At 40.8% G+C, this 13,064-nt stretch overlaps 1 protein-coding gene across 1 annotated transcript; it reads left to right on the top strand.

The window, feature by feature from the left end:
• Positions 1 to 366: 366 nt before the first annotated feature.
• LOC139716374 (uncharacterized) lies at positions 367 to 11,479 on the top strand (the record flags this gene model as incomplete). Its single annotated transcript, XM_071627924.1, has 8 exons — positions 367 to 530; positions 3,305 to 3,424; positions 4,007 to 4,164; positions 5,457 to 5,537; positions 6,743 to 8,815; positions 9,898 to 10,035; positions 10,612 to 10,686; positions 11,409 to 11,479. Coding segments are annotated over exons 1-8 (2,748 nt in total), but the record flags the coding sequence as incomplete, so codon positions are not given.
• Between the last annotated feature and the right edge of the window lie 1,585 nt (positions 11,480 to 13,064).

The raw sequence follows: 13,064 nt of genomic DNA, 5'->3' as shown, positions 1-13,064 counted from the left end.
CATTTTTTACCGTTTGTAACCCGTTGAGGACGGTTTGATTTTGCTACAACACACCTTTCCCATAGACACCTGCCCGAGTATACTCGGGACTCTCCTCAACGGATTTTAAGATACTTGTCTATCATTAACATGCACAAGAAGGCAAAATTATTTATTCCTTTTGACGAAATCCTCGATAAAAACGCGCTATCACTGTAAACGTTGAGCAGTATGACCTTGCTTGATCCTTAGTCGCTGATGGCGCTGTGCAATCTCGTAAGAAAAATACTACGTCACCTCATTTGCATAACATAGTTGTGGAAACAGTCAACATGGACGACGCAGCGGTGTTGTGAGATACTGTACTGACGAGTAGATGAGCGATTCCGGCGATTCCTCAGTAGCTTTCATCTGCAGTGATTGCCTTTTGCTTACTTCGGACTTTCATGTTCGGAAAAATCTGTGCAATATGTGACGTCTGCCGAAACTGTCAAATATTATCCTTGAATCGCCAGAGGGATGTTGACAGGCACAGCCCAAGGAAATTATTCGTATCCTTTTCACATAAATTTCACGCACGTTAATAGTTCAATGTCATGCAGTACCAATGGGATAGAGACGATGAGATGCGCGATGCATGTAACGTTACGACTCTTACTCTTTTTTGCTTTACGAGCACAAACTGTCAGTGTCTCTGACATAGAGTCTAACGTTAGAAAAGTCACTTGACTGTGGGCAGATATGTGGTAGAATTGTAACTCTGAAGTCAATGGTGTCTTTTAACAAATATATTCTGTAAGGTAAACTGTACTGGTAGTTGAACTGGATTTAAATCTAACGATAGCTCCAGAAACTTGTCTGTTTGAGCTGCAAGACTCTCGGTCTGAGTGATGAGGCAAGGCCAAGGAAAGAAGAGGCAACATTTTTACTTGCCATTTAGGCAATTGTGCACTTTACTGCCCTATATTATCGGTACCTCATTCGCCGTGTGCTAAGATGATATCCCATAAACCATCGCGCACTGAGCAGCTGGCGAGTTTCTCTTGCTGTATGGAATTGGAACGCCGTTTGACAAGTGATATGGTCACTAAAAGCCCGCCTCACTCACAACACATCGAACAAGGTGCGATCGCGATTTTGCTTGCCTTTGCTCTCTGCTGCAGGATTATCGAGCTTTACATAATATACAATGTTGCATTGCAGAAAATTGCCATGATCATGGCGCAAAGTGTGAGAAAGTTTGCAGTAGTCTGTGATACAATGTCAATAGGTTCCATTTTTGAACTTCCTATCCTAGCTCGCACCAGCTCGCCACAACAGTTACGTGAATACATGTATTTACATGCATCTTCATCCATCCCGATCCGAACCCATCACAAATCGCGCAAACCAACCATGCGGGCAAGGCTTGTGTGTGTGTGTGTCTCCATGTAGTGGCTGCCCGTAAATCGGTAGCTATATACACACTTCGCACAGCGTCTGGTCAGGTAACTGTGTGTGGACAGACGAAATAAACACTAACAGACTGACTTGAGATAAGATTTTGGGTCTTTTCATTGTTATTTTACAGAAAAATTCCGCCAAAGCCGCGACCGGACATATGCTCTCTGCAATAGGTTGATTAGTGATACCCTGCTTTATACATTATACGCAAATTTCATTCATTTAAAATCATGATTGAAGCACGGAAGTTTACCACTCGTTGCGTTCCAATTGTGTGCCAATGCACTGCTCGCGCTCGATCACGCCGCGCCTGCCGCACAGGCAGGGAAGGGCGTCAGAGCAACCATGTGGCGTGCCGTAAGAGCTTTCATCACGCACATGCACGTTGACACATTCACACACACTGCGTGCATCCCAACGCGAAATCTCACACACATGAACAAAGTACAGTGCCGGAAGACCCGCTGTCGACCCACGGTGCCTGATAGGAACTCGAATTCGCATGCACTGCTCGATTAGGGTAAAATCTCGCACAGATAATGTAGGGTCGTAAAGTGCACAATTGCCTTGCCCATTTTTAATCTAGACCCCGACGTCTAACGTTAGACTAGTAAACGTAGTAGCGTAACATCCCCAGTATTCAGTCACTTAAACTTTTTTGCAATATTTTTCAAACTAAAATAATACATACATTATACATGAATCTACAGCAATGTATGTGAAATATATCAAATTTCTTTAATCTCAATTTTCATTGTGTTAAATATCACACAGAATTTCACAAAATCGCAAAATATATCACCTTGAAAATTCCCCAGTATACGGTCAGCGCCACCAGTATTCCGTCACGCGATATGCGCGTTCAAAGTCAATGCGTGTTCAAGGCAGCTGAAAAAAGCATGTGCGCGCTACCTTGTTAGCGCAAAATTGCATCGGGGACGTTGCGGCGCCTGTTGGTGACCGAATACTGGGGACTCGGCACTTGCATTCAACCCTTGTTGTATCAAAACGGATCTACATTGAGACACTGTATTGGCACTTACAGAAATTTTGTTTTTCTTTTGCGTTTTTTAGGATACCATCACACTCCAAGCTTGTGATAAGCAAAAATTCCTGAGAGAGAACGGCCTATTTCTTGATTTTTAGTGCTTTTTCGGCGACCCATATTATTAAAACTGGGCCTTATCCGCGCGCGCTTTTAAAAAAAGTAGCGCCGATTCTGCACTTTTGACTGTAAAATTTGGGATTTTGGATGGATTTTTGGAGTTTCCTGTTGTGAATGAGTGTGAAAGTATGTGAATTGATGTGATTTGCGTGTGTTGTGACAGTTGAACTTACTGGCTGGTGACTAGTGATAAGTGACCAAATACCGGTAGCTGACCGAATACTGGTACTCTTACCCTAGTAGTACGTAGTAGGTTATCTCACAATTTGCGTGAAATTATATTCATAGACCCCATTATTGTCTATGTAAAGAGAATAATCTGAATTCACAAGCGTGCATTGAAAATGCGATTTCTAATCCAAGCAAATAACTGCTTCAAACTTAATGAGTGTTAACTGTTATTTTAACGCCCTAATAGTACTAGTTGCACTGTATTTTAAAACCAACACTCCTTGTAGTCCTAACCTCTATTGCATTGGCAATGTGTGTGAAATGCTCTTTTAATGCTTTTCCAATGTGCATTTGTCTACAGTATCGTCGAAAGCACACAGGCATGCACATTATTTACAATTTGGCAAGTATTTTGGGTAATATTTGTTCCTTGTTTTAATAGAATGTTTCTTCTTTGTTTTTTTTTTTTTTTTTGAGAGAGAGAGAGAGAGCTTGCATATTTTACTACACAAGGTTTCCTTGATTGGCACTATTGCAAACAAACAGCGCCAAATTTCAGCTTCTGGAGCAGAGTCGGATGAAGGATGTTGGGGTGGAGCATGCCCGCCAGGTTGCTGCGAGGGAGAGGGCCCGGAAGATGTCTGTGGATACAAACAGGAGGAGAAAGTATGTGCATCCACCATGCCACTCTCACAATTGACCCATTTTTTTGCGAGATGTTTGGTCAGGCTTATGATATTTATCACCAGTCTATTAAATAGGGAGTCCAGAGCCCCATTTCATGAAGCTGTTCTTAAAGTTACAAACGACTTGCGAACAACTGGTGATCAGTTCTGATGTGCTATACTTGTGCTATACTATATCAGAATATTTAATAATTCAGCCCAAGAACTGATCACCAGTCGTTCTTCTTCAAGTCATTCGTAAAACTTTATGAACAGCTTTATAAAACACCCCCCAGATCCAACATTTCGATTGTAGTATACCTCCATCCCACTCCAAAGTATACATTAACATATTAATGTTGCTTCTAGATCATCCTTTTGATCCTGTGAGAAAAATATGTGAAGTTAGGGCTGTGTTTTGTAAGGAGATGATACTTGAAAAATTGAGGAAAGTCAATAGATGCATCTTGACATACAAGTACAATGTCAACCATACCCCAAATTTTGCCTCGAAGGAGCACTTCCGCATTTGAACTTTGGGAACCAAGTTTTAAGTACAGTGTATGTCTTTTTTTGCCGACAGGGCCCTCGAGTCCAAGAAAAAGCTGGAAGCGCAGAGGGAGGCCAAGCGTCGGCAGGAAGTACTGGATGAGCGACGGCAACGGCAGCGGGATGCAACCAACCGCTTCCAGAGATTGAACAAGGGCAGCGCCAGGAAATATGGGGAGCACAACAATACAGGTAGGACAGCTGCATGGAATTTCACTGCAATGAAAAGTCAAGATGCCTCTTTCAAGATAGCCCATCTTTCATTGAAATGAAAGGAGAAAACATATTTGTAACAATTTCATTAACAAGACCGAACAAGCATTGAAGTATTCACATTTGAACCAGCAAAGAACAGCCTTCTCAGTGAAGTATCAGTCACCAAACATTGCATATGCCTTGTGATCATTGCAGAATTATTTGGTGTTCATTTTACCGGAACATCAAAGCTTCTGTTACCTAAAAATGCTCAACATTGCTTATCGTTAATCTATATGGAGTTGGCACAACAACAACAAAAAATGATCAGTGATATTTATGATATTTGATGGTTTCCAAGATAATAATAGTTTCATACTCCCTGATACATCATAAAAATTTGTCTGACTTTGAGTGGCTCCAGTGAGATGCCTGTTCTTGAATCTTACTTGCATCATATCAATAAGGTACCATGAATATTTGAATTTATACACATTTGTTGATTTTTTATCTGTACCAGTAAGTTGCAAGTTTACACTTTCACCATTGATTGGTCAGTTGAGTGTTTATGTCATTGTTTTTAGTTTTCAAGTTTGTTGTGAACATTAATTAAATGTCATTTTGTTACTAGTGATAACATGTTACAATTTTTTTTTACTGATGATAAGTTACTCGGTCTTCTAGGCTTTCAACTTTGTGACTTGCATTCTCAGAATAGTTAGAAAGGTGTTAAGTTCGTTATGTGGTTCCAGTTTGTGTTATCAGTTATTTTTCATTTCTTTTTGTGCATGCACTCATGATTATTCTCTTTCCTGTAGCAACAGATATTTTAATATTTAAAGCTTATCCTTCCTACCTTAACAGTGCAGCAATTACACAATGACCATTGTAGCCATATAAAAGCAGTGATTTATGTTTTCAACAAAAAAAAAAAAATCAAATGAAGAGAGCAAAACCAAAGTAACTAATAAGCCAAACAAATTGCAAAACAGGAAGCAGATTAATGACACTAAAAAATGTCATAGTGTCAGCAGTCACTTGACAAGATATACCTTTCCAGGCAACCATCACACTTTCCATGCTTTCTAAATGTGGCTCCATTATGCAAGCAAGATATGAAGGCTTTGGATGGCTCCTGATACATTAAAAAAAAAAAAGATGAAGTCTATTACTCTTACACGTTTGCGTCATGTTTCGATGCTGTTATAAACTCGTGAAGAACTGACAAAAACAAAGTGAAACCAAAGCTAATTTTACATCATCCCTCCACCGTGGTCCTCCTCATGTAGCTCCTGCATATCCTGGCGCCCCCCTCCAGGATGGTATTCTGATGGCTCGGGGCTACCGTCTAGACTCACCTCGTAGCTCAAGTACGTCTTTTCCTCGGATGCTGTCTTCTTTCGTGCTTTTCATCCTCAGTAATCATTTTTGTTGGATGATACTAACCATGACAAAAAGACTATGTCATTATCATTATGATATTAGCTCTTTTCTCATCAGTTGTTGAAATTTATATTTTAATTTCAATAGATTGTATTATTATAGTTTCATGGTTATTCTTACGTGTACCAGTATTGCAAACATTTGCAGCTAAAGGTTTTGTGTAATCCATGTTACAATGTGTTGAATTTCAAATGCATTCTTTGCATGCTGTATTTCATAAGTCTTTGTAATATCCACATTGTGTACATCTGTCTCTGTTAATCTTTGTGACAGGGCCGCCATCATTTTCATGACAACTTTTTCTTTTGTTTTTACGATACTAATATGGCAGTGATGCGTCCTGATGCATCCCTCAGAGGCATTTTGAATTCGTTTGACGTACAGGTGTATTCTCTACTGATATGTGTGATCATCTATGTATGATGTGTACTGAAGTGCGGTGGTAGTATGGCATCACTGTGTCATAGTTTCCATTAGCAGCCTTTTGATCTAAGTGCGTACATGGATAGATAAACAGACCTGATGCAAATCAGTGTAGGAATGCTAAAGTACCTTTCTCTTCAAATAAATATCAAAGTAGTTTTCTAAACATAGTAGCATGAACAACACAAACATGCCAGATTCTTCTGAAAAGCCCCTCTAACTGATGCATTTTACTCTGCCAAAAAAAAAAGAAGACTTAAATAAGTCATTCACTTCTGAAAGGAAATTTTGACATATTGAAAGATGGATTGTATGCACATCTCAAAGAGAAATATACTGTATTGCTTGTCATTTACATGACAGAGTTGTCAAATGTACAAATTTGCAATAAAGAATAATTCTTGCTTTCCCAACTCAGGAACAGTTGGACATGTCATGTGATGTTCATTTTTTCACACCAATTTGCTTCATTACAGTACCATGATTGATCAATCCATTTTTTTTCTACACTTTATTTAGATTTTGACAGTTGGTTTTGGAAATCTATGCTGATCATTGAAAATTTCTTGTCGGTATGTAAACCTGTGTAGTTCACATTGTCTGCATGAAGAAGCATAGTTCTAGAAACGTCAATGAACTAATGATATTTTGCCACATAACTCTTCTCCATGGTAATCCACATGTCCGTCACTTTTAATTTGCACAACAGCCTATGGAAGCGGAACTCCATCTCTGGATGATGTGCTTCAGATGGTGGGAACACCATCCTCTCTGTCCCTCAAATATGGCTCAGGACAGCCTTCCTACCTGTCAAATGGACTTGCCCCTTCGTCCACGCACCCGACACCATCCCACTACACTGGATCATACCTTGACACCAATGCCAATGTGTCATCTAATGTCGCGACTAGAAATGAGGTTAGGACTAACGGAAGAGCTGGTCAAAGTGCAGCAAGTTCTGTGGTGAATCAGGGTAGGGTAGACTCGCAAGCCAGTCTGATAGAGCAGGAGATTGCTGAACAGCAGCAGCAGCTACTTGCACAACAGCAGAGGACTTTGCAGGAGTTTAGCCAGGCTATACAGATTGAGACTGGTGGAGAGGCTAGTGATGGGGAGCATTTACAAAGGAGCGGTAGCTTATCCAGCGTCGATAGCTTGGAGGAGCAGAAGCCAGATTCTACAAAACATCAGAATGCACGACTTCACAATGGAAAGACATCCGCAGGCCTCGCAGGTCAAAAGGGTGAGAATGAAGGGACCCCAGTGCATGAAAGGGTTGGAAACACAGTGGAGGATCAGCGTGCAAATTACAGCTTGTACCACAATGATGTGCTGATGAGAGGTGGTTCTTCAAATCTCAACCACAATGATGCGCTGAGCAGCAGAATGCATCAGGCCGATGACCGCAGCAGGATAACAAGTAATGGATATCATCCAAAAGGATCTGTGAGGGGTGTTACTGAAAATGATAGGGCAAAGAATGTCGATGGGTATGCATATAGTCAGGCTGGGTATAACAGTAGTGCAAATCACAGCTATGTCACAGACAGTAGTAAAGATAGTGCTATAAACTCAACATCACAAGCATGGTCGGTTGCAAAGAATACCAAGCCTCCTATACACCAACATTCCAGTGCCCCAACTGCCAATACAAGTCAAAGACAGAGGCCATACTCATCGCAGACAACAGCAACAGCCATTACTCTGGCACCCACAGTGTCGTATGCAGGTGGAGGGCATGTTGCACAAACGCAGGAGAACGTTGTTGTCCATGGTGGGCCACAGACTCATACGACTCACTATCCAGCAGCGACGAAAAGGCCCCTTCAGTACCAAACCAGATACAATTCAGAGGAAATGCTTCAAGATGTCACCAAGCATGAAGACAGTAATATGGCAGAAGAAACCATTCCTCAGGTGATGTCCCCACCAAAGGGCATCCTGAAGAAGCACAAGCCTGATAACACCGGCAAAGACCGCAAGGTGTCTGGCCTCGCGGCAGCCATCATGAAAGACAGCCTGGACATGGGCAAGCAAAATGGTGTCAGGTCTCCGAAGAAAGGGGTGCGTTGGACAGACTTGCAATACAGCGACGATGGGGAAAGCGTGGAAACTCAATCAACCATCACCAGCACTGCTCCGGCCCCTCGCAAACCACGGCTTGTATCAGGAGTGAGTGCCAGGACAGTGCAGGAGAGGTTAGGAGGAGGATCAGAGACAGTCGTCACTGGAACTCCGCCCAGACCAAAATCTGGGAATACGAAAGAGAGAACTAGTATGCAGGTGAAAAACAATCGCTTTCCTCGCGGCTCAGAAGCAAAGCAGTATCCTGATGAGAGAGAGGAAGGCAGCAATAAGTCTGCTCCGGTTATTCAGAATGGAATACGATTAGATAAGACACCAACAGATGAGGAAATAAACTGGTTGTGGGATAAAGTGAGGACTTGTTTGCATACCCGCGAAGACGGCACTGAGGCATCAACAGTGAGACAGTCATCGGCCAGTCACCAGCATCAGGACCAAAGGATAACGGCGAATCTCCGCGTGGCTCCTCCAGCCAACAAGCCGCGCTTCAGTCACTACCAGGACACCCTGCGCAGACAGACGGCAGTCCCGCGATGGAGGACAAACAGTGATTCCGGGTCCCACGTTCAGCATGCCGCCCATCAACGGCGCCCCCATGTGAGGGGTTCCAGTGCAACAAGGACGAGCAATCAGCTGGTGCCAGAAAGCAGTCCAAAAGGACCAGCTAGATCTGGAGTGACTGGCCACAAACCAGATGGTGAGCAGTATGCTACATGTACTTGAAACAAAATTTACCTTTCAAAACCTGTGCTGATAGCAACCTTGAGCTTGGAAATTTTGAACACTGTTGAAAATGAATGTAAAGAGTGTTTTAATAAGTGGTAGGAATATTGCATCCATAACATATGTGGAACAGAGTAATGGAGAAAGCTGTTCCTGTAAGAAAAAGGTCAAATTTTTAATGCACAGTGACAATGAATAATGCCTCAAAGGCATCACAATCACATGATAGCCAAAGCTTTTTTTTATATGTTGTTTGACAGGCATTTCAAAGTGGTCAAAATATTCTGCTCATTTTTGCTAGTTTGCTCAACCTACAGTATCTTGCAGCAATTTCAATCATTTAACTGTTTTTATAGGAAATAACTTTCTGTACCATGTAAGCTGTCTAAGTTTCAGATGTATGCATTGTTGAAGCACTGTAGTACATAGTGGATGAGGCTCTAGAATTTTGAACAAAAGGTCCTGGTTTTAAATTCTGCTTGATACAATTGTATGTTTATCCCTAGACAAGATGTCTTAAGCCCGCCGCACACTACACGATTTTGCCCTGATTCACCGGTCTTAAGACCTTAAGACTAGAAGTGTGACGTCACAGTCTTGCCATTTTCTAGTCGTACGACTGGGTCTTAGCGCCAGTCGTAGAGATTTGACATGTTGAATTTCTACCGACTGGTCGTGGGCTTTCAGCCATTCACAATGCAGTAAAATGCAAGCGCACGCATGTCGCACTGCGCGCGCTTTACAGTGGGGTCGTATAGTGTGCGGTGTCCGGTCGTACGACTGGTCTTAAGACCCAGCTTGGCTTAAGACTTTAAGACCAGTCTGATCGTGTAATATGCGGTGGCCTTTATACCTGCAATGTCCTTTGTGACACGGGTGCATATGGGTACCTGACAGTGCAGGGCTATTAGTAATGACTGGGCCAATCAGAAGAGCAATGGTAACACTGCAGAGGCTACACTGGGTGAATAAGACTATGATTGATTATTATTAGTAATTGATTATCATTCTCTGTGCAAATGCTGTTATCCCATTTTACCAACCCTGGCCCTGCAGTGACCGAGAGCCTGTTAGCCTTCCAGCAGGCTGAGCAGATGGTCCAGCAGAATGCTGAGGAGGCAGACATCGCAGCCGTCCTGCATCAGCAGCACCAACCGAGGCAACAGCAGCAGTACACACAGCTAGAGCAGAAAGGTGAGGTCAGAGGTCACTCATCGCTCTTAGGTGCATGTCAACATGACAGCAGGGGTTATGTTCAGATACCCACATGATGTATTGATTGTCTTCTTGGCGTTCAAATGGTCATAGTGTACTGTAACTTTTATGCGTGTTGCTCCAGGTTATGTAATGTAGTCAGTGTACAAATCAACAATAGTCACCAGTATGTACATGATGTCCTTCCTTTGATCCAGGATAGATCAGGAACAGGTTGAAGCATATCTTGCGTATATGTTATGCCATCGTGACAATGTTGATTCAAACAAACAAGTGCATTGACAAAGAGAAAATCATTGAAAGGAGCAGAAGCAATATGGACTGAATTCACATTTGAAGTATATTCCCTTTTTTATTGTTTTGTGAAATTCTTCAGTTTACCTGGTCATTATTTGTATTCACAAACACACATAAATAAAGAAATAAGCTGTTGTTTTTGTGTTATAGTGTTGTCAACTGAAAATATCAACAATAATTAAACAGTAATAGCAAGGGAATTCCAGCTATTATAATGAGTTCTGCGTTCTATGAATTTTCTATGTCGTTCTCTTCCAGTGAACCCCAGTGCCCTGTCCATAGAGGAAGCCAAGATCATGGAGTCTCTGGACAGGCTGAATGCAAGGCTAAAGAGTAAGTAGTAGTAGCCGCTAATGCTGGTTGATTATGCGTGGTTCACTATGTGTTTCTGACTTTACTGTCTGGATCAATGATAGAAACTAGGTGATGTACTGATAGCTTTTGGGTTCTGTCGTTATGTGGTGTAGCTGGGCAAGACTACACACTATCCTTTCAGTGAACTGTAGATCTCCAAAGACCAGTATTACATACTATGTTCACTTATATCCCACCACTCGTTAAATCATGGGGACCTAGAGTTTGATTAGAGTATGTATGAGTCTGTATGGAGAGGTAACCTAGTGCAACAAATTCTTTCCTTGACTGATTTCACTAAAGTTTCATACTTCATATAGGGGCGTTGACAAAAGTTGAATTGTCCACTCCGAAAGAAAAAAAGAATAGAAATGAATGAGTAAATAGATCGATCGATAGATAGATAGATAGATAGATAGATAGATAGATAGATAGATAGATAGATGGATGGATGGATGGATGGATGGATGGATAGATAGAAAAATAAAAAGATAAAGAAATAAATAAAGAAATTAATAGATACTAAACAAATAAATAAAAAGATGAGGAATGTGCTACATGAATAATCATGCTGATTCAGTACTGTGAAATATGAATATGTATGTGCTTCTTTATCTAACCAGAGGCTTTTCTGGCTGACGACTTGTGTTTTACATCATTAAATCAAGACATTGGTTGCTTTCAATTTGTTGTCCGTGTAGCTGTGACTGCTGAGATGAATGGCTCCTTCACACCTCTGTATCCCGTTATGCAGCCCAGGCCTCCTGTATATGTAAGTGCAGCTGGTATATCTGGCAGAAATCCTCCTCAAGCCATTTCCTTTTGATGATATAAACTGAGGTCATTAAATAATGTTTCACATCCATGGACTGTCCACAAAACACTGAAAGTTAGACATTGCTGCGGTGGATAGTTTTAATTTTTTCTGATATCAGCTACCTTAGAACACTGGAAAAGAGAATCCAGGTTCGCATAGACGTCTTTCTGCTTCTAATGTGGCAGTGAATTGTCTTCTTATAAACAACACTATTCAGACCAGTGTAGGTATATGTTGAGTATGCATCGTTTTTCCTTTTTCATGTTCTGTGTCTTACACAGCATTGAGAGTTTGTCAAAAACAAAGAGCACAATTGTTTGCACTATTGTACTGCCACTACACAGAATTTGATATGGTCGTATTGTTTGAGGTGGTCAATTTATGCACTTTGCGCTATGATTCCCCCCTTACTACATAAAACACAATTTCTATGAATTGAACAATAGCACATTCATGTATAGCATCAGCATCATCCAGATATTGCCCTTCTGGTGTATTGGCGGTTTAAATCATGTAAAGTACATTTCTGTGGTTTGATGCTGTATCTTTTATTACACTCTTTACTTTTCATCGTTAGTATTTTATGAGGAATTTTTTTTTAAAGTGATTGTTCAGTTTACAACCAATTCTTAAATTTGCAACACATTTAAAAAGAAATAACAGTTAACAGTTCCTGTTGAACCGTCATCAATTTAGCTCATATTTACTTTTTTTCTGATTTTGTGCAGATTTAAAGAAATATTGTTGGTTCCATCTAATCTTTTCATATATAAGATACACATCATGTAAAGTGTAGTTAGTAATATTCAGAGGCGCCAATTTTGTAACGATAAAATGAAGATGTCCCGGAAACTTGACATGTGAAGATTCTCTATTTTCAGTATAAAGAGACTACATTTCTCACCACAGTGCTTCTATCTTCTCTCCATTGTGATTTCATGCCTAAAGAAGTATAGTTCACAGGGAAAGAAGTAAAAGTGTAAGGCTGTTTGGGATCCTTCACATGCGTTGTAGTTTTGTTTGTTTGGCTCATACATTATACATGTATGTGTAGATCTTGACCTGATAGCGACCTCCATGAAGTGTGCTTGTTTGTCAAAGAATAAATCTTCTGTCAGTTGCAGAATGTTATTTCTGCATTGTGTTCACCTCTTCATACATCACTAGCCTCTTGCTACCTTCTACATCGAACATAGTTAGTTTCTACATCATTACCTTTCTTGTTGACCAAATGTAGACTCTTTTTTTTTTCTTTCTGGATTCATTCATTTGTTTTGCAGATTTGTACATGTATCTCTGCTTTAGAATCTCAACATTCTTCATTAGTAATGTTTAAGATCTTGTCATCACAGTCTATGCCAATACTTATGTCTTTAATGCTTCTTTTCATTTCAGTTGTGATATTTTGAAGTAGATTCCTCTTTCACTTTTGCTCTCTTTGTGCCCAGCAACGAAGTTGCCAGAGGCATTGTAGTATTGTATATAATATCCTTTGGTTTTTATTTGTCACTTTTTTGCACATGTTATTTCCAGCTTAGCT

This window comes from Diadema antillarum, unplaced genomic scaffold (genome assembly GCF_040938485.1).
Source record: "Diadema antillarum isolate AM-2024a unplaced genomic scaffold, OU_Dant_1.0 scf00000007, whole genome shotgun sequence".
Classification (NCBI taxonomy): Eukaryota; Metazoa; Echinodermata; class Echinoidea; order Diadematoida; family Diadematidae; genus Diadema; species Diadema antillarum.
The sequence above is the reverse complement of the archived record's forward strand: the minus strand, read 5'-3'. Positions and strand labels throughout refer to the sequence as shown.